The sequence below is a fragment of the Podarcis cretensis genome, assembly GCF_951804945.1.
Source record: "Podarcis cretensis genome assembly, chromosome: 15".
Lineage (NCBI taxonomy): Eukaryota > Metazoa > Chordata > Lepidosauria > Squamata > Lacertidae > Podarcis > Podarcis cretensis.
In genome coordinates, this window is record NC_137185.1 from 41,428,173 (window position 1) to 41,452,503 (window position 24,331).

General features: G+C 45.7%; 2 protein-coding genes across 9 annotated transcripts in view; one reads left to right on the forward strand and one right to left on the reverse strand.

Moving 5' to 3' along the window:
• LOC307203924 (claudin-34-like) overlaps positions 1 to 24,331 on the forward strand; it is a 91,160-nt gene that overhangs the window by 24,925 nt on the left and 41,904 nt on the right. The window lies entirely within an intron of this gene.
• Positions 900 to 24,331, reverse strand: part of DPYSL2 (dihydropyrimidinase like 2) — an 89,547-nt gene continuing 66,115 nt past the window's right edge. For 2 of the 4 annotated variants that reach the window (XM_079955042.1, XM_079955044.1), the window contains exons 5-14: positions 23,864 to 23,925; positions 23,000 to 23,080; positions 22,505 to 22,573; positions 19,147 to 19,267; positions 16,507 to 16,663; positions 11,403 to 11,544; positions 9,624 to 9,794; positions 9,051 to 9,230; positions 6,832 to 7,009; positions 900 to 5,687 (exon numbers count right to left, since the gene is read on the reverse strand). In XM_079955042.1, coding sequence (XP_079811168.1) covers positions 5,596 to 5,687; positions 6,832 to 7,009; positions 9,051 to 9,230; positions 9,624 to 9,794; positions 11,403 to 11,544; positions 16,507 to 16,663; positions 19,147 to 19,267; positions 22,505 to 22,573; positions 23,000 to 23,080; positions 23,864 to 23,925 — 1,253 coding nt within the window. In that variant the 3' untranslated portion in view covers positions 900 to 5,595. The remainder of the gene's footprint in view (positions 5,688 to 6,831; positions 7,010 to 9,050; positions 9,231 to 9,623; positions 9,795 to 11,402; positions 11,545 to 16,506; positions 16,664 to 19,146; positions 19,268 to 22,504; positions 22,574 to 22,999; positions 23,081 to 23,863; positions 23,926 to 24,331) is intronic. The other 2 variants (XM_079955043.1, XM_079955045.1) reach the window with 1 other exon arrangement.

Genomic DNA, 24,331 nt, shown 5'->3' on the forward strand with positions numbered 1-24,331 from the left:
TTTCCTGGACATCACCGGGATTTCAACTGATGTTTCGGGGTGTCCTGGCTTTTACTTTTTGAAATGTGGCAACCCTAGCTATCTGTGGACACCAGGGTGCAGCTGGCCAGCACATGACATGTGGGGCATGACTACTCAGTATCACTCAGCTTTCATGTTCGTTCTGCGGAAGAGCTACAACACTTGCAATAGGCGTCCCAATCCACACCCATGGGGATGCTTATATGAACATGTGAGGTCAAAAATGTGTTTTCCTTTAAGATGTTACTAGGCTTTTTGTGTGTGTTACACTCATTAAAATGTATATTCTGAAAGATGTATGCACCAAATGCAATGTTTATGCATGTTTAGTAAGCAACATAATTTAAAACTAGTATTCTGTGGCATGCTGCCCTCAACACTGGAGGAGAAATGCAGTGTTATACTACATGAATTTAGGACAGTAGAGACACAGGAAGCTTAACTGTAGTCACACCAGCTGGAACTCAACGGAACTTAATTCCACCACCTCCCAGATGGGTTCCAGCACCTCTCAGGTGGGCGCCATTGCCATTCTAAGAGAACAAGAGAGTTCACTGTGAGCTCCGGCAGTTTTTCTCTAGGAAAATAGCAGTAAGTCACCCCATTGGTCCTTCTAGCTCATTGTTGTCTACAGAGACTTATAGCGGCTCTCCATTGTTTCAGAAAGGAGTCTCTCCTGGTCCCTACTTGGACATGCCAGGGATGGAACCTAGGACCTTCTGCATGCAAAGCAGCTGCTCTTATACCTGAACTACAGTCCTTGTGCTTTAAAGCCATCCAAGTTGTCCTATGAACCAACATGGACCTCACTAGATTGCAACTTGCACAAACACAGAAGAACCAAACGGAAGACCACCAAGACACAAGGAGACGCCGACTGAAACAACAACGTTTTGTCTTTATTAGGAGTTCCCATGGTAATATAACACAGAGTTCGTAAGGAAGAAAAAACACAAGACTCATTTTATGCCATTGAGAGAATGGTCAAATTTTATCAGTACTCCTTTTGTCTACACACATGATCAGCTTATTCACTTACAGCTCCTTCACTCATGTTCACAAGCACAAATCCAAGGGTTAAAATCCATCTAGTAGTAAATTCTACATGGTTTAATTTTTTTTTAAATTATTATCATTATTTTCCTTTTTCTTTAGAGCATCAAGTCACTGCGGCAAATTAATTCCAAGTTCAATGTCATTTCCTTTAAGCATTTACATATGACATTCATGAAACAGACACACAAAGCGAGCAAGCTCCCACAGGAAAAAAACATGCTTACATAGCCTGCAAAGTTTTATTTTTTAACAAATCCTTTATTCCCTCCCCCCTTAAAAAAACACACACAATGGTCCAAGAACAAAATAATGAACACGAGGGGGAAAAGGAAGACTCAAGTGAATCACAAAGAGCTGCGCATGTTTCGTATAACTGAAACATGGGGTTGCATCCCACTAACCTCGACTCAAAGCACACTCATTGAACCTAATGGATCGAAGTTAGCCATGTCTATTAATTTCAATGAGTCTACTCTGATCAGGACTAACATTGGATACAACCCATGGTCACTTCCCCCCTCCCCCTTCCCGAAACAGAACTTTGCTTAAATTCATCGAAGCATAAGTGGTGAGGAGAGAGAGAAAAATTAAAAAGCTGCAAATATATATATTACCCTTAACTAAATATTTTTTAATTATTTAATAAAAAGTGCAATCTCTGAAGCAAACAAAACAGAACCAAAACACAAATGAAACTGTCTGGAATGATGAACAGCCATCAGTTATGGGTGAAAGGGTGAGAAAGGGGGAATTCAGTTCAAGCCTCGACTGCCTTTCAGCATCTGACTGGCAGATTTTTACTACTCCTGGCTGAGTTGCACAGTACACAGCCTGGAATACAGAAAGCGTCCCACACTAAAGTCCAGTTGAGCTATTACCTTAGGCTTGTTCACACATTACACTAAACACAGGTACAAGCTGTGTGCAGGTGGGTGCATCTGCTGCTGACTGACTGTGCAAACTACACACTTGTTGACTACACACCTTTGAAAATCTACAGAAGAGCACAGCTCCACTACAAAGGGGTGTTGGTGCACTCACTGAATATAATGTGTGGTCTCCGTATACAAATAGTTGAGCTGTGCACTCATTATTCACAAGTAGCATTCAACGCACAATCAAGCATACATTCATTCAAGCAAACACTTGCATAACACTTTGCAACTGTCTTCAGGGTAATGTATTTTGTGAACACCCCTCGCATGTAAGCTCAACATGTGAAGGAGGGGGTAATGTGAATGTGCCCATTGTCCCCAGCAATAATGCCTCTTGTGTCTTCAGAGCTGTATATATCCTGGCAAATATACAGGGGAGGAGGCGTATGATGTCACGCATAGGCCCAGCAGGCCCACTGCTTGGGAACCAATGCACAGGACTCAAGGCTCATCCCCACTCCCCCATGCCCAGTGCAGCAGGGTACACTAGGCAGTAATGGGTGTGTGGCTCCAGAAAGGATCAGAGAGGGGCAAATGCATTATGCAGGTGTTAACTACAATGGTGGGAGAGGAGTGAGTTCAGTCTGTAGGGATGGCTGCCTCTGTAATCTCCTAGCCCCCTCCCAGATTCCAAGGAGGCTGCTGCTCCCCTTTTTCACATCACTCAAAGAAATTGGCTTTAGTGTGGCAGATGTGTTTTGAGGAATGGGCTGTGGAGCCACTTTTGTAGATCACAACTCCATCACTTGTTGGACTTTAAAAGACAAAACACATTGACCTGGCTATATTCTACTTTTCTTTTCAAAGAATCAGCAAATATACAGATGTTAGGATTTTTAAAACTAGCTTGTATTGTTGCTTTTTTAAAAAAAGAGGGGAAATGTGTGGCAAAGTATCAATTTAAAATCAACTGAAATGAGTGAACGAAGGAAATGAGGTTAAGCTGCCTTCACAATTAAGAATTTATTGTAAGGTTCTATGCAATATTTCCATATGTTCTTTACTTAGGGCTGATCGTGTGGCACCTCCACATGGACACTCAGGAACAAGAATCTGGGCTGTACTTGGGAAAACCTTTTCTAATAAGGGGGTGGGGGGAAAACATGCTATTGGCCCCACAATGTGTAATCTGCTTCCATGCACACAGACCCTATGCAGCTCAATCCACATTTAAAAGGGCGTCAGGCTTACTTCAGATTCCCCATAGGTCTAATGAAATGCCTCTACACAGCAGTGCACCAAAAAAAGGAGGAATGATTTAAGTACAGCTTAGCACATTATCAACTTCGTAGAATGCAGTGACCTAAATTGGCACAAGCGATTTAAGGGTCAGTACACAGACACCTGCCCATTAGATTCAGCTCCAGGCTAACCCAGTCCTGCTGCAAGCACAAAGGAAAGGAGGTTGCCATATGGTATAACACAGGCTCTTGTGTGCAGGGGCAATGTTCCAAGGCAGCCCAAGAAACCAGGAGTCTTATGTGCAGTCCATGTACCTGCTCAGTCTCTCATCTACTCAAGCAACCCCACCCATAAGACTGCAAGCCTTGACTGTGGAGAGGCAAGGGTGGATGGAGGCATGGGAGGTGGGCATGGGCCAAAGGGGGTTGATGGGCAAGGGAGGAAGGGTGGTGGAAGAGACTGGCACAGTATTTGCACATGAGGAGGTGAGGAATCCAGGCACAGTTATGCGTCTGGTGGTGCATCCATGATAAGACCAGACCAGTGGTTTTCAAAGGGTGTGGCACGCCACACAGGTGTGGCAGGAGGGGATGGCAAGCATGGCAGGAAGATTCAAGGACAATCAAAGAACCATTTCAGTGTAGCAGGGATATGCAACCAGAAACTGTATCCATGCCTCTCTCCAAGAGCATTGGCTATTCTTCTACAGTTCTCCACATGTTGTGAGCAAGGATTTTCAACTCTGACATATATGGAAGGTCAGAAAAGAGAAAGGCTTCTTTATGTTGATGAGAAGATGAGAGTTTGTCTCAAATTAGACCTAATATAAATGAGACTACCAGGCAAAAGTAAGCTCACACCACTCACTGATGTGTAAGCATACGTACTTAAGATACATATGTATGAGGCTTATTTATCATTCAATTTTAGGGATGGTTCATGTTCTTATGTAGCTGCATTGTTTTATACTTTCTGGGTGTTCCATGATCATATTATAAAGTAGTTGTGTTCTACGTTATGAATCAAGCGCTGCTAGGACTTGTTTCTTTTTGTTGTCCAATGCATTTCTTATTAATAAAGAAATTGGCGTGGCACAAGCAAATTTTTATTCTGAAAGTGTGTCCCAGAGAAAGAAGTTTGGAAACCACTGGACTAGACTGTTTTTAAAGAGATTCCCATTTCCCTCCAAGTTCTACTGAAGGAGATGCTGGTTTTTGCTTTTTAAGGGAATGGGTCATTTGGCAGCACGGTTCCAAGCTAGATCTCCTGATTTTAGTTCTGAACCCAACTGATAAAGAGCTGGTGTTTAGAAAGTTCTCCAACGGATGGACATGCAATGGCACCAATAAATGGTGACTTACTCTATGCAGAATCTGACACCCTTACCAAAAGGAGAATGGAAAACCAGTTAACGATACTGCTTGGACACCCAGCAAATCAAGGTGGAGCTGGCCCAAAAATCAAGTGAATTATCTGACATACAGATAGGATGACCATAAGTTGTTAGAAGGACCTTGGACCTCATGAGGCTCAGAAAGACCAGGATGAGCTTAATTTCAAAATAAGGCATCTCAAAGTATAACAATGTAACACACAGAAGCAAGCACACATGTCTCCTCTCTCTCTCTCTCTCTCTCTCTCTCTCACACACACACACACACACACACACACACACATCTATTAAAACAAGGAAATGGATGAACAAATGATCCTTCAATTCCGAGATGGGATTAGCGCATTAAAACCCAAGAACAACACGGGCTACATCCTCCCAGCACCATAATACCTGAAACCTTAGCAGCACAACTTCTACCTTCCTCTAATTGGAAAGTGGGGTGGATACAGATTTGGTCCTAGGGAAATCATGACTCCCACATTTTTTAAGATGCAGGGCTGCAAGTCCAGTTTCTGAAACATCCAGTTTAAAACCTCATTTTTTTCCTATTCCTCTTTCCAATAGTTAAACGTGAACCTTCATTTATATAAAAAGTAAAATATAAAGCAGCTTCTGGGAAATTCACTTTTTCCTTCCTTTTTTAAAAGAAAAACAAAAAGATAAAATGGTGTTAATGGTGATATAAGTCACAAGTTCTACTCTTCAATGATTTACTCCTTTTTTCTGCATCCCCCATGTGTCAAAATGGGGGAGGGGGAGTTTCCCAAATGTATAAGGAGGGGGAGGAACGAATAGGTTCTGTGAATATGGGGGCGGGGGGGGGGGGGGAGATTGACAACAAAGGGGCTGGGGAACTGCAGCCTTAACTAGGCCTTACCCATTGGTTGCCCGCAGTAACCATCACAGGCTCTAAAATAATCAAAAAAAGGGTCTTCAAGTGCCCCACCCTCTCCCATGATCCGCTAAGCGGTCATGAAATTTTCCCCCCCTTTCATTGCTCTTTTTTTAACCCAAGCTGGTGATATTGGCACGGCCACCAGGAGGCGCCACTATGCGCTGCGTAGTGCGGCGTGGAATATTATCGTCAATCTGTGCACCTAGAAGGAAAGGGACAAAGAAGGAGAGGTGCATAAGCATAGTGAAAAACTGAGAATATATACATAAATACATAGATTTATTGTGACTTAAGTTAATGGTGACTTCAATGTCTGGCTCTGGCTGGCGCAAAATGATGCAGAGAGACACTGGATGGGGACAGACTGCCATCAGCACAGCACACCAGTGCTTAAAAGCTTGTACTGGCTGCCCATAGGTTACCAGGCCCAGTGGCAAAGCTGCATGCTACGCTACCAGGGGAGGAGAGCAGACGGGTGTGGTGCGTGCCCCGGGGGGGCGTGGCGTGCACCCCAGGGGCATGGCATGCCCCCATGAGGGCGTGGCCTGCATTCTGGGGGCATGGCACCAGGGGGTGCTCAGCGTGTGTCCGGGAGGCACCATTCCAGAATAGTAGTGCCGGGGGAGGTCCGCTCCCTCCGCACCCCCGTTCCTCCACCAGTGACCAGGCCAGGTTCAAGGTCCTTGTGTTAATTTGCAATGCCCTTTTGGGTTCAGGATATCTTAAGGACCACCTAATTCCTTATATCTGTACCGGATCATGGAAAGTGTTTTTGGAGGTCCCTGATGACCCCACCCCATGACTTGTAACTTCTAGAAATTGTGTGCTCAGTGTTGTGGGCCCAAGCTTGTAGAACTGCCTCCCAGGTGCCCACCTTCCTTGCTGAATTTCAGGTGCATAACATTGTCTTATTCCAGCAGCCATTTTAAGGTAGTGTGTGTCTGGTTTTATTCTCTACAGGGTCTATTTTAATGCACACCACTTAGAAATGCTAATAACTGAACAGCATATAAATGCCTTAAGTAACTTAAATGAACAATAAAATGTGCTCCCAAGTCCACAATGCTCTCAATCCAGCACACTCTCAGGACTTCTCTTTACAACAAACATGAAAGCACCTTCCGTATCAACTCATCTCCCCCTGCAATACTACTAATTTGCTCATCAGGTCCTGCTCAAAGTTCCGTTCATTGGGGAGTTTTGGTTGCTGCTGACAAGAATCAGGGCCTTTTTGATAATGGCCCCTCTGGAGTGGAATTCCTGTTTTGTGCATGGGAAGGAAGAGGACCCAGGGCCTTCAAGAAATAAAACAGAAATAAGATTTCACCATAATAATTTAGCCTCACATAGGTATGTACCAGACAAGCTAAATCCAGACTGGTGCAGGTTCCTGACAGGCGGGGCCTGCTGCTTCGCTGGAGACGTCTTGGCTGAGGATGCCGGTGTGACAGTTTTCGGTGTCACTGATACTTCACAGACTGGGCCGTCATACAGGCCACGAGGAACACCCCTCAGCTCAGCCAGCTAGGGGAAAGAAGGGGAAATGCAGGAGAAAAAAGCACTGAGAAGCAGCCCTGGTTATGGACACATTCAGCTTTAACTATCAATGTTCCAGCTCTCAACATGCAGGAATGAGAAATCTGTGACCCTCTAGCTGCCATTGGACTCCAACCACCATCAGCCCCAGACAGCATGGTCAATGGTGAAGGATGATGGGAGTTGTAGTCCAAAGTCTGAAGGGACTTTGGCCTTCCAGATGTTGTTGAACTACAACTCCCATTGCTCCTGGCCATGCTTGCTGGGGCTGATGGGAGTTGTAGTTCAGAAACATCTGCAGGGCCAAACCTATACATGCTTATTCAGAAGGCCCCACTTCTGTTCAGTCAGTGGGGCTTGCTCCCCTGTAAGTGTGTTTAGAACTGAAGCCCAAATGTTTCAAGTTGACAAAGAGTTAGCCCTGTGGATCAAATGTTCTTAATGGAGGAGTCATCCTGCCCAAGCCAACTCTTTTTCACTGCTTAAACTCAAACCAAACAGAATGCTTTCATCCAGCAGAGGGCAGTATTTGAAAGAGATTCATTTTACTTATAACAAACTTCAGCAACCTGGGTGCCATCTGGATGTTTTCAACTACAACTCCCACCATCCCCAGACAACTCAGCCGTAATCCAAAACATCCAGAAATCACCAGGATGGCAAAGACAGGCTTCTCTTCCTAGATCTCTTGAAGAGAGCTAGATAACAATTACAATCAGGCCAGTGAGCTAGGCTTAACTCCAGTGTAGCTATGATGATTTACAACTGAATTTGGTTCCGAAAGAAGAAAATCAAGGCAGGTTTTAAACTTTTGGTCTCTTGCTAATAGCTTTTGTTTCTGGCGCTTGTTTCTGGTGCAACCCATTGACTTCCTAAACCACACCTTAAAACAAGGGTCAGCAAACTTTTTCAGGAGGGGGTCAGTCCACTGTCCCTCAGACCTGGGGACCCACCCTCTCCCAAAAGCACTCCCCTCCCCCAAAAGGACCCCGCCGCCACTCATGCCGCCACCGTCTTGCCTTCGGCAGCATCGTCCTCTACCTCGGCCAGGGGTCCGCAGGGTGCAGAGCCCATGGCGCTGACCTGGGCGGCAGAGGTAGCCTCCCTGCCACCACCACTTCTTCCCGCTCGGCTCTTGGTCATATGTGGCCGCCTCAGTGGGAAGGAAGGGGCGTTGCCCAGAGGCGTCTGCGGCTTCGGATTGGCTGCAGGAGCTTTTTGCAGCCAATCCGAAGCCAAGCCAGCGTCACGCAAGTCAGTCCCTGCGCGGCGAATCCTCCACGCCACACCAGTTTAGCACGGGGACTGACTGAGCGGATGGCCCCTGGGCCTTAGTTTGCCATAGTCATTCTGCTACAAAATTGTTTGGTGTTTTTTTAAAAATTGAGAGGTGGGTGGAAAAGGGGAATAAAGACAACCAAAATGTTTTATTTCTGCATTAAAGCGTTCCGAACAATGGGAGAAAATTAAGGATGGGTCTTTGACCTAGGATGGTGTGTGTGTCGTTCAGAAGGTAAGCATTGGGACCAGGCTCTCAGCAGCACCACATACACAAAGCAGTGTGTGATACACACTTTTATTAGGGGCTGCAACCCATTCACTCTGCTCGCCGACTGCACCTACCCCTTTGCACTTGTGATACACCTCACCCATCCCCTCGCTTATTCCCTCAGCTTGCCCCACCCCTCCCCCATGGCTTCCCCCAAGCCCCACCTGCTTTCAAAGGGGGAGGGAGGCTTGCTAACCCCCCTACCTCTGTTAAACTGTTCACCTGGGCCTGCCTGCCGTTCCCCCTGCTGCGTTTGGCACAGTCTACTAGGGGCCACACAAACTGCAGAGTGTGATGACACTTTACTTTCAAGGCATGCCGATGGAGGCTGGTTAAGTGCAGATTGAGGTTGGTAGGGCAATGGCTACCTCAATGGAATTCAACATCTAACTGTTGCAACTATGTGAACCTGAACGATTAAAATCCTGCTATCCAATTTACTGAGCTTTCAAAGGACACACGTTCATCCAGCATACTCACCCTGCTCCTGGCCTTGATGCGCTTGTAAACAAAGTCAGGGAAGGGCTTCCTGGCAACGTATCGCCCAGAGCCCTCAGTCACATGGAGGTTGCTGTCCTCCAGCACAATCTTCCCCTGGCTGATGACCACCAGTGGTGACCCACGGCACTCCATACCCTCAAAGATATTGTACTCCACAGCCTAGGAGGGAATTGAAGAGTTAGCCCCAGTCTAAATTTTAGTTGAAGCTTCTCTTATTTAATGTTCTCATAGCACACTGTTAACTCCCTGATGACAGTTTCCACCCACGCCCTACGGTTAGGCATATTAAAAAGGCTCCCTCTGGTGCCAAGTGATATTTTCGGGTGCCAGAGTGATGTGTGCTTCCAGTTTCAAATTCAGAAAGCAAGTTTAATTCAGAAAGCAATTTTGCCTAAGCCATTAGAAGTTTGGGAGAAACTCTTCAGTCCAGATGTGCAACTCAGAGCTTGCACGTTCTTGCGTAATCCTTCTGTATTTCTGTCACTCACACAAACAATGCAGTGGAGGTTTGTGCTTGGACAGGGAGTGGGGGGAAGCGCAGAAACCACTTACTATGTTGTGAGTCTTGGCTGAGATTGTCTTGACGCTGTCTGGGTCCCAGATCACCAGGTCAGCATCAGAGCCCACAGCTATACGTCCCTTCCTGGGATAGAGGTTGAAGATCTTGGCTGCGTTGGTGCTGGTCACAGCTACAAACTGGTTCTCATCCATCTTACCAGTAACCTAACCGTAAAAAGGTAGCATCCCCATCAGAAGAACAGAGGCAATAATAAAGAAATCCTTAAAAGCAAACACAGTAACTCAAAATTCATACAGTGCTGAAATAGGGGGCAATCCTGCTAATCTAAATACTAGTTGAAACTTCTGTCCACTTTGATGAAACTGACCAATGGTTGGAATCCTTTCCCAAATTTTTTATATTTTTTATCAGGTTGCTTTTTCAAATCAGGATAAGCATGTCACCTATATAGAAAATCTTTACTTGCTGTTCCATCTTATAAGATGTATGATAGGTACAGTTTGAACCTGATTCATTTTCACTAACCATAGTTTAATCAAAACTTGGTTACCCGAGTTTGGGCATAATGAAGAACTATGGTTAGAAACAAAATTAGAAACAAAAGCTTCTGATCTCCTTTGCTGTGCAAAAGAGGAGAAATGGGGAGAAGCAAGTGTACCTGGTTGTTCATGTAGCAGAAAAACATGATTTCTTTTGACATCCACACTGGGACATAAATTTGCCTTCTGTTTCCTGTACTTGAGACCACTGGAGTCAGCTGTGATACTTTGAATATATTAGGTTACCTGTTTATCATGTTTGGGGTATACTCCACCAACTTAGAACCACACTCATCACAAAATATTTAACCCGAGCATTTTGAATATATTTAGCACTTTTGCTAAATGGTCAAAATATTTATTCCTTCCCCCAACACTTCTAAAAGTGAAGTGCAAACAGTCTAGGCCAGCTCAAATGAGCAGCTGACCAGCAGCAAACCATTGTCCACTGCTATCACAGTTCCCTACCAGAAGTATTCAAAGTAATCATAGGAGAGGGAAGGGACAAGATGGAATGGTGTGGCTCAGTGGTCGACCACATGCTTTGAATGCGGGAAGTCACAGGTTCAACCCCCTGTATCTCCAGGTTGGAGGTGGGAGCATCCCGTTACAAACCCTGGAGAGTTTAGACTTCCGGGTTAGCGCCATCGGCAATGGCGGCGTTCCTCTGACTGAGAGGAACCCGCTCCATGGAATTCGGGTCGTGCCGCCGCGGCGAAGGCGGAGACCCTTTAAAAATCCCAGGCGGAGGAAGCCTGGGAACGTGGGATTCGGCTGACACCAGGAGCGCCCCCCCTACCCGCAGGGAAACCCCTTTTTGGGGGTTCCAAAGTGACGTGGGGTGAGCAGCGCGGTGTTTTGAATCGACCACTATTTTTTACGGAGTGAAGCCGCGTAGCCGTTGCCGGAGAGCGCTGACTTTTTCTTGTGGACAAACCCTGGAGAGTTTAGATAATGCTGAGCTACATTGACCCAGAGTCTGACTTGGTATAGCAAGGCAGCTTTCTATGATCCCATGGATAGGCTAAGAAGCAGCTTGAGCTCAGGGGATTCTGTCCATGCAAGGAAGGGAACCCCCCACCCCTCGCCCAATGTTTCAATACCAAAACTCTAAGACTGATAAGAGAGTCTTCCAACATTGTGGATTCATTGTGCTCTGTCCATTTCAACAAGGCTCAAAAGGCCCCAGAACTGGCCTAGGATCTCAAGTAACATCAGCAAGAGATTGCCTGCGTGAACCAAGACCTCTCCTGCCCCATCAAAGCAACACACCACAGCTTTATCCCAGATGATGGACATCCTTTCCTCAGTTCCATTGGTTCCTTCAGGGATCAGAGTAAAGTTGTCCTTCCCAACAGCTTTCTGGGCAGTGTTGAAGGTACAGTGGCCACTGCCAGTGACTTGGAGGTCTCCACTGAAACCAAAGACAAGAGGTGTGTCATCAACAGGAGTTACATCCAGAGCATGAAGCTACCATTGCAAAGATCAAAACAGTCTTCAGGGGTCAGGGCTGAATGGAAAACAACGGAATGAATGGAAAACTATGTCAGGAGTGCTCTGATGGTGTTTCCTACTTGGCAGGGGGTTGGACTCGATGGCCCTTGTGGTCTCTTCCAACTCTATGATTCTATGGAACCCATTTCATCTAGAGAAAAGACATAACTTCCTAATGGTCTGCCTTGGAAGGTGATGGTCTCTCCTCTGCTGGGGAGAGGCTGGATGGCCATTAAGGGATGGAGTAGTTCAGAAGTAGACAATCTGAGAACCTCCAGAGGATGTTGGACTCTAATTCCCATCAGCTCCAGCCAGTATGACCAGGGGAGATGGAAGTTGAAGTCCAACAACTTCTGAAGGGTACCATGCTGCCTACCCCTGCTGCAGTTGCACCGTGTGTTGTAGTTCTGGCAGCGATCAGGTGATTTGGACTAGAAGACCTCTAGTGTCCTTCCCATCTCTTAATATCCAAGAAACCTTTCTATTTACCCATGGCTTGCTAGCATTCACCTAAATAACCAAGGAAGAGAGTTTTCTGGCACAACCTTGCTAACTTACTCAAATGAGACCGCTTTTTTGAGCAAATAGGGAAACTTGAATGTTATGAGAATATGGAAGAGGAGATATGTGCTGTTCTTGAAGAGAAGGAAGGAGGAGCTGTAACCTCCCAGATGTCAAATGAGAGCTGCAATTTGTGGCCTGACATGAAGGCAATAAAGGAGAATAACAATTTGATGTGGAAAGCTTGGCCTGAATTGGTGAGCCTGAAACTGAGAGATCCCCTTTTGTGGAGACCTGAAGACCGAAGGATTACAAACTTGATCAAGGCGGAAATCGGAGCTTTGGGGACATTTGGACTTGAAAGGAGTATGTCGGGGTACCCTATAGGCTCTTTTTTCAAGTATGGAGGGCTGGCTGGGAAAAATATGGATCCTGTTGGGCCAAAGCTTTTCCGAAATCTGGGGTTTAACATTAAGGACTATCAAAAAGGCCGGCAGAGAGGAACTGAAAGAGATTTAAAAGCCTCGGATGTGAGATCTCCAGGCTAGACAAGATATTGAATTGATGAACACTTGTTGGGGACTGTAACCGGGAAAGGGGTGGGTGGAGTCTGGGAATCCAAAGGGTATATAACTATAACTTGTTTTATTTTTATTCTGGTTTGCTACTTGTTTGGAACTGGGGAAAGCCGTGGAAGGGAAATTTTGGTCGATTTTAGGAAAAATGATGAAGAATGAGTAATGACGTTTAAGTATCTGATGTTTAAATTTGGATATAAGGATTTGCTGTATTAATAATTTAAATTGGAATACAAGAAGGGGAGGTGAGAGGAGGTCTGAGAAATAAGTTAACGGAAATAAGTAATGGAAAATGTATTTGTTTTAATTTTGTACTTTTGTATTTTTGTTATCTTTTTGTCTTTTTTCTTTTCTTTTTGTTTTTATATTAATTGTGGAAAACCTAATAAATATATTTAAAAAAAACAAAAAACAACAACAAATGAGACAGCTTTTTAAACATTTGTTTTATTTATTACAATTCTGCTTTAGCAGAATACATATTTAACCTTTTTATAAAAAAGGAGGGGGAATTAGACATTTTCAACTAAAAAAATGGCACAGTTACATCAGCCCTTCTGCAACATTGTGTCCTCTTTGAAAATGCTTAAATCTACTATTTTCATTCTTTTTTTCCCTCCCACAAGAATGCCAATTATGTTCATGGGAAGGTTTGGGGGAATGGGGGAAGGAGAGAATATTTTCTCTGGGGAGAAGAGTCAGAGATTTTTTATGTTACTATTTTTATTTTTTGAAAGTTACTAAGGTTTGAAAAAACCACCAATTCTGTTTGAGTCTGCACTCAGACATATACTTCTGGTGAAGGACAACACTGATCTCTAGGGGAACAGATATCAAGTTTAGGGCAGGACACAGCTGTGGAGATTCGAATCTCACTTCTCATTTGGCTTTCAAGTTGACTCAACTGCCAGCCATGAAAAGGACGACCACAACAGCCCACTTCAGACATCATACTAAACCAAGCTTCTTGAAACTGAGGCCCTCCATATGTTTGAGATACCAAATCCCATCAGCTGCACCCAGCTGTGTTGGAAGGGAGGGGAGGGAAGGATGTGGAGTCAGTGGAATCAACACTACTATCACCACAGACATGAAGCAAAACCCTGTAAGCACTGTGGAAGGTCTTAGTGGTAGAACATGGGTGTTGCATGCAGAAGCTCGCTAGTTCAGTTCCTGGCATCTCCAAGGAAGGCTGGGGGTGCCCCCTAGATCTTCAGCCTTGAATCTCCAGATGTGGTTGGACTGCAGCTCCCATCATCTTCGACCAGCCTAGTCAACCTAGTCAGGGATGATGTGAGTTGCAGCCCAACAGCAACTAGAGAAGAAGAAGAAGAAGAAGAAGAGTTTGGATATGATATCCCACTTTATCACTACCCTAAAGAGTCTCAAAGTGGCTAACATTCTCCTTTCCCTTCCTCCCCCACAACAAACACTCTGTGAGGTGAGTGGAGCTGAGAGACTGGCCCAAGGTCACCCAGCAGCTGTATGTGGAGGAGCGGAGACGCAAACCCGGTTCCCCAGATTACGAGACTACCGCTCTTAACCACTACACCACACTGGCCACATTATCCTTAAAGCACTTTTATCTTTAACCTCCCTTCACAGCTGATCTTTTACTTTAAGCGCGTGCGCACACACACTTTTACTTGCCTGAATATTACCTCTCCTTTTCTCACTCTCTAGGAAACACTGAGCTTCACCAATGCCGGCGGCCTCTCATCCTTACCTTCCAATCTCCTTTCACAGGCCCAGAAAGCGGGGGGTGGGGGATGAATGCCCATACTGTATTCAAAATCACCCCCTCCCTCAATTTGCCCTCCCTTATTCTGTATACTTATTCTGTATTATAAGAACCTAATCCAAAACTTCTCGAGGTCACCAGGTTGGAAAAGTCTGTTTAGTGTGGTTAGTGTAGCGGGGCAAACAGGAGCCACAGCAAGTCTTGGACTCAACCTCAACATCCCCTCAAAACAAAGAAAATTTTACAATGGGAAATTGGGGGCAGTTGGTACAGAATGAAAAAAAATATCTGGGGGGAATTGTTAACCATTATCAGCTTCCTTCATAGCAGCAACTGGATCGCTGTTTTCAGCCAAGACACACTGTTCTCATGTTTTTATGCTACTCATTACTTCTAAAGTACTTTCCAGTCCACACTGTGCAAGGAAGAAGATCAAAGGCAGGCAATGCCCATAGGCTAACACAGTAATGGTCTTATCTGCCTTCACATCATGCTTTCTCTACCAACGCTCGATGCTCCAGAAAAGGAAGACATCAAAAACCAGGAGAAAAGGGGAGGGAAACCACCCAGAGGTAATGAGTGAGCAATCCCTGTGTGAACGCGGACAGTTAAAAGAGGGAAAAAATGGCCACAGGTTGCCTAATGGGGTGGAGCTGATGATAATTGTATAACCTGTTTGAACTGAAGTTTAATTAAATCCTGGAAGGGAAAACACTCTACAGTAGCCTCCCCCAAACTTGGATTCCAAATGTTGTTGGACTAATAATAATAATAATAATAATAATAATAATAATAATAATTTATTTATTTATACCCCGCCCATCTGGCTGAGTTTCCCCAGCCACTCTGGGCAGCTCCCAAACGAGTGTAAAAAACAATAAAGCATTAAATATTAAAAACTTCCCTAAACAGGGCTGCCTTCAGATGTCTTTTAAAGAGAAGATAGCTGCTTATTTCCTTCACATCTGAAGGGAGGGCATTCCACAGGGCAGGCGCCACTACCGAGAAAGCCCTCTGTCTGGTTCCCTGTAACCTCACTTCTCACAATGAGGGAACCGCCAGAAGGCCCTCGGAGCTGGACCTCAGTGTCCGGGTATAATGATGGGGGCAGAGACGCTCCTTCAGGTATACAGGACCGGGGCTGTTTAGGGCTTTAAAGATCAGCACCAACACTTTGAATTGTGCTTGGAAACATACTGGGAGCCAATGCAGATCTGCTGCATTCTGGATTAATTGCAGTTTCCGAGTCACCTTCAAAGGTAGCCCCACGTAGAGCGCATTGCAGTAGTCCAAGCGGGAGATAACCAGAGCATGCACCAATCTGGCGAGACAGTCTGCTGGCAGGTAGGATCTCAGCCTGTGTACCAGATGGAGCTGGTAGACAGCTGCCCTGGACACAGAATTGACCTGCACCTCCATGGATAGCTGTGAGTCCAGAATGACTCCGAGGCCATGCACCTGGCCCTTCAGGGGCACAGTTACCCCATTCAGGACCAGGGACTCCCCCTACAGCAATCATCAACATCATGCTGGCTCCCATGAAGACATAATGCAAAAATATAGGAACTTTTGAATAATTTGTAAGGCTCTGCAAGATATTAGCGGGTAAACCTTTTCTGCACAAAAAGGGAGGTGAGGAGGGATCGCAAAACTGTCTGAATGACAATCAAAATCTTGTGTGTTTTTGCACTTTTTTGCTTCCTCTTGGGCAGTGCCTTCTCTTTTTAGAAACAGTATTATTCTTCCTCTTGTGTGAACTAGCCTGTCAGAAATCATGCAGCCTGTGTGACAGCATCACAGTGGCAAGTTAGCCAACCAAATCTGGCTATATAATAATGTTGTAAAGACAAACCAGAATGAGAGCAATGCTTTCTGCCTTCACAAAGAACGGGCAAATGTTTCTACTTTCCTTGAATTATTGTCAAAGGGGGAAGGTTGTGGTGAGAGTTTTAGTAGAACACAAAGTTTTGGTTCAGCCCTATTTATACAGGTCACAGAATTCAGATAGCACAGAATTTCTCTTTTTAAATACACTCATCTCAGGAACTTTCCCTCTACTTACCAAGACAGCAGAGAATTGAGAAAGTCTGGAGTAGTTGGGTCAGGGCTCAGTGGTGGAGAGGTGACAAAAGCAGCTGCTTTGGCCCAGTTTTTACTCCAGTAGTGTGACCCATCAGTGCCCAAACTCGCTGTTATGGGCTCACCATAGACCACAGTGCCTGCAGAACAGGGTGACAGAAACAGGATAGATGTAACCGTTGCAGAACATACGATACTATGCAGATGTTTTGCAGATGTTCTAAGGAAGAAATGTCTGGAAGTTTGGGAACATACGATGCAGTCACACCGAGCCATACCATTGCTCTATCTAGCCTGGTATTGTCTACTCTGGCTGGCAGCAGATTTTCAGGCTTTTTTCACATTACCATATCCTGTGGCAATGAGTCCCACAGATCAAGAGTGAGGCCCTTGTGGCCTTCCAGAGGTGTTGCTGGACTACAACTCCCATCTTCCCTGACTACAGCCCAAGCTGGAGGGCCACAGGCTCCTCTCCTCTCATAAAGTAATCGTGCTATGAGAAAAATGGGTTTTTTTTCCTCCATGTTGAATCTGCTGCCCATGAGGCACCTTACGCTTAACACAGTATTATACCATCAAGGTTTTCTCCAAAGAAACCTGGGAACTGTTAAAAACACTCTGCAAACAACTCTCCCGTGTTTCAAGAACTGTAACCCCAGGGAATCTAAGCTAAAGAAAAGCTCCTTGCTTCAAAGCAACAGCTGCACCTTTCGACACCTGGAGGTCAAAGGTGAGGTCCTCCCAGCTCTGATCTCCCTCACAGCTTTCAGTCTCCTCTCTCTGCTTCTCTTCATTGCCTTCCTTTGTACAGGTCACTGCTCTTGTTAACACTGTTTAACGTGGTTTGAAAATAATCTGTTTCTAAATATACCTAAAAGGCCTCGTCCTCTCATATCTATCTGGACCAACTCCACAGGGTTGTTGTGAGGGGAAAACAGGGAACGGGGAGGACATGATGCATGCTGATTTGAGCTCTGTGGGTGCAAAAGGCAAGCTATTAGTTTAGTTATTCGTTTTATTCATTTGAACATCCCTTTCTAACCATTTCCCACTGGCTAGTAAAGGCATTTGTTTCTTCTTTCGGTCAGGGCCATAACTAGGGGATGGTGAAGAAGGACCCTGCCAGGGTGCAGGCGGGTGGGGAGCCCAAAATCCCCGCAGCCTTTGGCAAGACCTGGCAGCCAGGGATGGGTGAGGAGGAGGAGGAGGACTCTGAATCGGAATCCGGTGGGCAAAACAGGATCCTCGCTCGATCTGGAGACGAGTAAACATGAGTGCCGCTGCCTGAAATAGAACTTGCATGCGCAGGAATATCCAGGCAGAGATTGAGATGGGCTAGTAGCTCGCACTCAGGAAGGTTTGCCCAGGTTTCTAGTCCGCATTAAAGCAGGTCTTTCGAAAGGGGACAGGCATTTCTCTCTCCCCCACCCATTTTTTTTTAATAAAAAAACCAAAACCCACAGCAACAGAGATTAGTCTTCCAACTTGTTTATAGTGGAATTCAGCTTAGAACTGGGAGCATTTGGAGTAACAAAAGAATGCATTTAAGCATGCACAGAGTGCAAGCGCCGTGCAACTGGTTTTTGAAGAAAGCTGTTGTCTGTGGGGGTGTAAGGGGGTGTCCTTCTGGCAGTGTAACCTGACTTACATTTGAGCTTTAGCAATTGAGCTCTGCTGAGATGTGAATAAACATTCTCAGGCTTACAAAGAAAGGCGGGTATCTTTAAAAAAACAACCCACATCTCAGATGCTTTAAATAGAAACTAATAAGGCTTTAGCAATAAAAGAGAGGGGGGAGAGGGGAAATGGGAGCTATTGACACCATTTGAACAGCAATTCCCTGAAGGCTAGAATGCAGAGAAAGAATCTGAAGTTAAAAGAATGCTCTGTTGATGTCTAACAAGATGCCTCCCTTGGCCCACACAGTCCCAATGAACAGGACAACTAGCAGAAGCAAAGGCCAGCCTTAAGGCTGCTTTGCACATTGCGCTTGTTTAAAGTGTATGCCTAAAAACATCAGGCAATTACAGTGGTACCTTGGGTTAAGTACTTAATTCGTTCTTAACCTGAAAGTGTTCTTAACCTGAAGCACCACTTTGGCTAATGGGGCCTCCCGCTGCCGGAGCACGATTTCTGTTCTCATCCTGAAGGAAAGTTCTTAACCCGAGGTACTATTTCTGGGTTAGCAGAATCTGTAGGCTGAGAGAGAGTGACTTGCTCTAAGCCAAACAGACAGCTTCATAGTTGTGTGGGGATTTGAACCCTCGTCTCCCAGGTCCTACTCCAACACTCGAACCACTAATCCACACTGGCTCTTGTCAAAAGAGCTGATGGTCAAAGGTCTAGGACATGGTTAAAGAGATCATGCTTTTCATACTTGCAAAACTTGCGTTACCAAGGCAACTATGCAAGTGGTGGAACAAAACAAAAGGAGGAAAGTTGGATTAGAAAGCCCCAGTCCCAAGCAAGCTATTTGGCCTGTAGAACAAGCTCATCAGAAAAAACCTAAATGCTCAGGAAGTTAAAATCCAGATTGGACAGAGAATGCAAATGTATCCATACAGCACTGCCAAGAAAACAAAAGAGTGGAAGAATCAACAGGAATTTTCCATCCAGCACTTACCCTTTTTCCTGGCCTGGGCGATAACTTCAGCTGCACTTTTGCTCATCACCTTGCTGACATATAAGGGGCAGTTGGTTTGGTTAGCAATGGTTATAGCCCTGTTCACAGCTTCAGCCTCCACCTACGGAGGGGAGGGGGAGACACACAGATCTATCTTAGTAATAAGCCACCCCCAGCCAAGGCTTCCATTATTATTTCCCTTTGGAAAATGAAACCCTAAAAAGAAGAAATTAATGACACAAAACAAGTGGCATATGGAGACTACAAACAAATTGGATTAAATGTTGTGGTGTTTCCAAAGAACCCTGGGAATTGTAGTTGTTAAGGCTGTTGTCTCAATGCATGTTGGGCTACAACACCCATAATCCATGCTGGCTGCGGCTGATGAGAGTTGGGAGTCTCCCAGGTTCTCTCTGGCCTCCCCCACGCTACGCCTCTGGTCGATGGCTATTGCCACATCTCCCAGAAGCAAATTCCATACTTTAATGATGTGCTGTGAATAATTACTTCCTTTTGCTTGTCCAAATCTCCTACTATTCAGCTTTGCCGGATGATCTTGGTCTAATATTAATGCAGCCGGGGGGGGGGGGGCTGTGCTCTATCCACTTTCTCCTAACCATGCATAATTTTACAAAGCCCCCCTTCGTTTGCCTTTACCTCTGCCCCTCCCAAAATTTTAGAAAGCCTCTCAGGCAGCTGCAAGTATTTCTGACTCACTGCTGGAGGCAAACAAACCATTACTAAAAGCCACATTAAAACCTCACTGTGGCGTTTTCCGTGTGGGTGGGGAGGCCACGGCTGCAAAATGTCACCTTTCAAATCCCTGGGCAATGCAAGTTGTGCTTTCCGGCTGGATGAATATAGTCACACAGATCACTGCCAAACATCTTAACCCACTTTGCACTTCTATGTTCCTTGCTGATTATTCTGCTGTCCTTTTCCTCCCTCTCTTTCCAAGCAAAGCTATGAAGCTGGAATGGGGAAACTGCAGTCCACAGGTGGTTGCTAAACGACAACTCCCATCAACCCTGACCACTGGCCATGGTGTTAATTCAGCCTGGGCCCAAAGTACAATGGTGCCCCGCAAGACGAATGCCTCGCAAGACGAAAAACTCGCTAGACGAAAGGGTTTTCCGTTTTCCAAGGTGCTTCGCAAGACGAATTTCCCTATGGGCTTGCTTCGCAAGACAAAAACGTCTTGCGGGTTTGCTTCCTTTTTCGTAAAACTGTTAATACCTGGGGAATCCGCGCTCCACAAGACGAAAAAATCACAAGATGAAGCGACTTGCGGAACAAATTAATTTTGTCTTGCGAGGCATCACTGTACCTTTAGGACTGTCCAATTCCTTATGCTCCACCTCAACCAATGAAGTCTTCTGCTGGGGCACTTTCAGTGGTCCTACATGCCCCTGAAGTTTGGATGGACCTTTTACCAGATGCTGAGCCTTTGGTGTGGACCTCTTTGGTGTGGACCTCTTTGCTAACAGATGTTTGGCAGGAATCAGCCCGGCTCGTTTTCAGACTTCTTCTAAAAACTGTCTCATTCAGACAGGAATTTCAAACCTGAGTTCTTTGGCCAACCAGCTTTTACCCATATGCATGCATGCATGCATGTATATTTGTTTGTTTGTTTGTTTGCAAGGAGAAGTTCTAACTCTGCCCAGGCTTGCATCCCAGAGACCACTTCAGGCAGCAATACAAGTTGCCAGTCTCTGCAGCTACAGCAGGCACAGTGACTTCATTCCCAGAGGCGCACTCCATCGTCCCTCAAGACGGATGCCAATTATTATTGTTTTTACTGTGTTTTTCAAGTTGTATACTGCTCTAAGGTATTTTATATTAAAGTGCAGTTTAGAAATTAGATAGGTAGACAGACAGATAGCATCTGATCGTGGACAAAGCTTTGCAAATGCATTGAGCATTTCACCAGGGGTGAAGAACCCACGGAGCCTCCAGGCCTGTCCCCAGGCAACACCCCTCAACTGTCCTACTTCATATCCTCGCCTTGGATGCTTTTCACCTGCATGGAATGGGTCCGTGAGCCTTGATCACGCCTCTTGCTTGCCTGGATGGAGGATGGCAGGGGGTGTGGGAGGGGGTGAGTAGAAACTAGCCTACTGTACTAAGGTAAATTTTGCTTTCATTTTCCACACATTTTGACCCCTGGTCCCGCCCAGTACTAGCATGTGCCCCCCTCCACCCTAAAAAAGAAGATTGCCCAGATGGGAATGTGGCTTTTAAGCTGAAGAACATTCCCTGTGCCTGGACCATTCTGTTCAACAGCACATTCCCAGTTCCTCATTTCCTGTGATGCAGATATAAAACTCCATCTGTCCCATGAAGCGGATTTGGAAAGCATGTAGGAAAGTAAGGGGAATCCAGCAATCATTCGGGCGGGGGGGGGGGGGGGGGAGAGAGGACCTGATCTTCCCTTACCTCACCACTGCATGCTGCCTCACCAACCTTCCCATCTTGTGTTCCACTGCTCCTCGGAAGAAATCAGCAACGCTCCTGCAGCTTTCAGCTCCCTACCCTTGCAGAAACGTGGCTTCCCTTCTTCCCATCACCGATATTGTTACTGCCTTCTCCTTTAGAGGTTTCTTCACCTCCCCCTCTCCACACTCACAATGGGTCCAAGTAGCACAGACTTGAAATCTGAGCCAAAATTCTGCTGGTGCCCCTCTGCACACACACCCCCTCACATCAGATCCTCCATTTCCTGATGAGATCTTGATGCTTGGTTTTCCTTCGCCAGCAACTTGCTTTTGTGACACCAATATACCTTTTGGCAGGCTCGCTGACCCAGATGCCTAGCTAACCACCTCCTACAACAGGCTTGGGAACCGTGTTTTGCCTGAAGGCTGCATTCCCTTCTGGGTGCCTCGTGCCAGGAGTGGGCAGAGCCACAGGCAAAAGCAGGCGGAGCAACAAACATAAATGTTTCCTCTGTACAGTGGACTAGTTTCTAAAAACACACACACACATCTCTCTGTCCCTTCATCCAGGCTAACAAGATCTACAACTGCCTTTCAATTGAAGAGATGGATAGCTCAGTTGGTTAGAGAGTGGTGCTGATAATGCCATGGTTGCAGGTTCAATCCCCGTAAGGGACAGCTGCATATTCCTGCATTGTGGGGGTTGGACTAGATGATCCTCAGGGTCCCTTCCAACTCTATGATTCTGTGAACTAACCCCTACCCCACTGGGGCCTCTGTGCCATCTGGCCACCTCTGTTGTACATGTGGCTACCATGTGTAGAATGCAAACTCCTCAATGTGGGATGCAGTATTCTGTGTTATTGCTACTGGCGTCATGAAAGGCAATTGAGGCAAAGGAGTAAGCCAAAACTATCCATCACCTCTTCAGGCCTGCTCAAAACGTGCCCCTCGGGGCCGGTGATGCCTAGCTCCAGGATCCTCTGCTGTTCCTAAAGCAAAATGGAAAGGAGAAAAGATTAAATGTCTTTTACTAGCATGTGTCAAGGACTTCTTCCAAAGTGCTGAAGCTAATTCGCTTGTTTCCAAGGTCTCTCCCCTGACCTGCCATCTTGCCCATTGACAGTGGAACCTGCTCCATTTGAGAAAATGGGATACAGCCCCATCCCCATCTTACTAACAACCAGTCTAGGGGGTACCAGTCTCTGCCATCTTCCTCCTCCTTAGTCTCAGGCTTGCCCTTATAGAATTCAGTGGGGAGGAGGATGGGGACAAAACTAGAATTAAGTTGGCTCCACTCGTCGTCGGCTCTGGCCCCAGTCCCAATGGGAAAAAGCCATCACTATTGCTGAGCAAACTCCTTTTCAGAACGCCTGAAGGGAGTTCATTACTTCTCATGATTGGGAAACTCTGCTTACCTCAGCAATGATGTCTCCATTTTCAGCATGAACTTGGGCTATGGCCCCAATGTCACGGATCACACTCAGGACCTCGTATATCTAGGGAGACAAGAGAGAAAGGATGCTGGCTTTCCTAAATTACGTTTCCCTCATCTCTAAAACTCACCCTCCCATTCCAGGACTCAGGGAATGAATTTTCCAGCTACCTCAACCCCATCCATGGAATTCTGAGAAGTTAACACAAAAAGATTCCGTACAGCCATAACTGAGCAGCTATCTATCTCGTTTCTACATCTCCCTCCAGCATAGATTTGTCCTCATCTGACAACACTTCAGGGTGGGTTAAGCTACCCCAAGGCAGCCTAGAAAGAGCAACAGATGAGCAAGGATTTGAACCTTGGCCTCCAACCATATTGGCTGGGCTGGGCCAGCTGCTCACCATAAAGTAAACTAAGAGCATAATGACCAAACCTACAGGCAGGGCCTGAAGCCAAGAGCACCCCCCCCCCCCCCGCTGGTGTACAGAGTTTGAAAATCTAGAAGAGATTTAAATGTATGCATGTTTCTAGTTTACAGCTCCCATAGTCACTGTCATCAACTGGCATGCTAGCTGGGGCCGATGGGAGTTGGAACTCACAACATCTGGAGGGTCACAAGTTCCCCACTCCTGATTTTTGAAAAACAGAGGGGGGGGGACACACTCAGCCACCTTGTATTAAGGTAAGAACCTCCCACCAAAAGGTCTTAGCCCCCACCCTACCTCAAATCCATATTTCCTTGAAAAACTGTCAGGGTATTTTTGCCCTGCACCCAAGGAATGTCCAAAAAATCTGGGCCAAATATTTTGGATCAGCTATAATGCAAACCAAGAAGGTACCATACCTGAGAATCTGAGAGTTGGAAGTGATCCTTGAAAGCCATATACACCAAGAAAGAATTCACTCCTATCAGAAGCAAGAGAGAAAAGGAAATTTAAAATCCATCAGAATTCCATTTAGTTGTAAACATATGGACAACCACATTGGGTCATACCTATGTGAAGCCCCAATTTTACCATACAGTCCGATAGAGAAGGGCAAAAGCTTCTCAAACCCAAACACCACATGACAAGCCAGTTATGTAACCCTGGCTTTAAGACCTGGTGCTAAAAGTTTGCTTTTTTTGCTCCTCCCTCCTTCCTTTATTCTTTGTTGTGTTTTTAGATGGAAAATCCATTTGGAGGGGCTGTCTTTTCTTTCCTTATCCTTATCCTTTTCCTTTTCTTTTTTCATTTATCTGGAAGCCACTGTGGAAACCCTATTGCTTGAAGAGCCACGGGAAAAGTTTTTAAACAAGCAAACAAATGTAGAT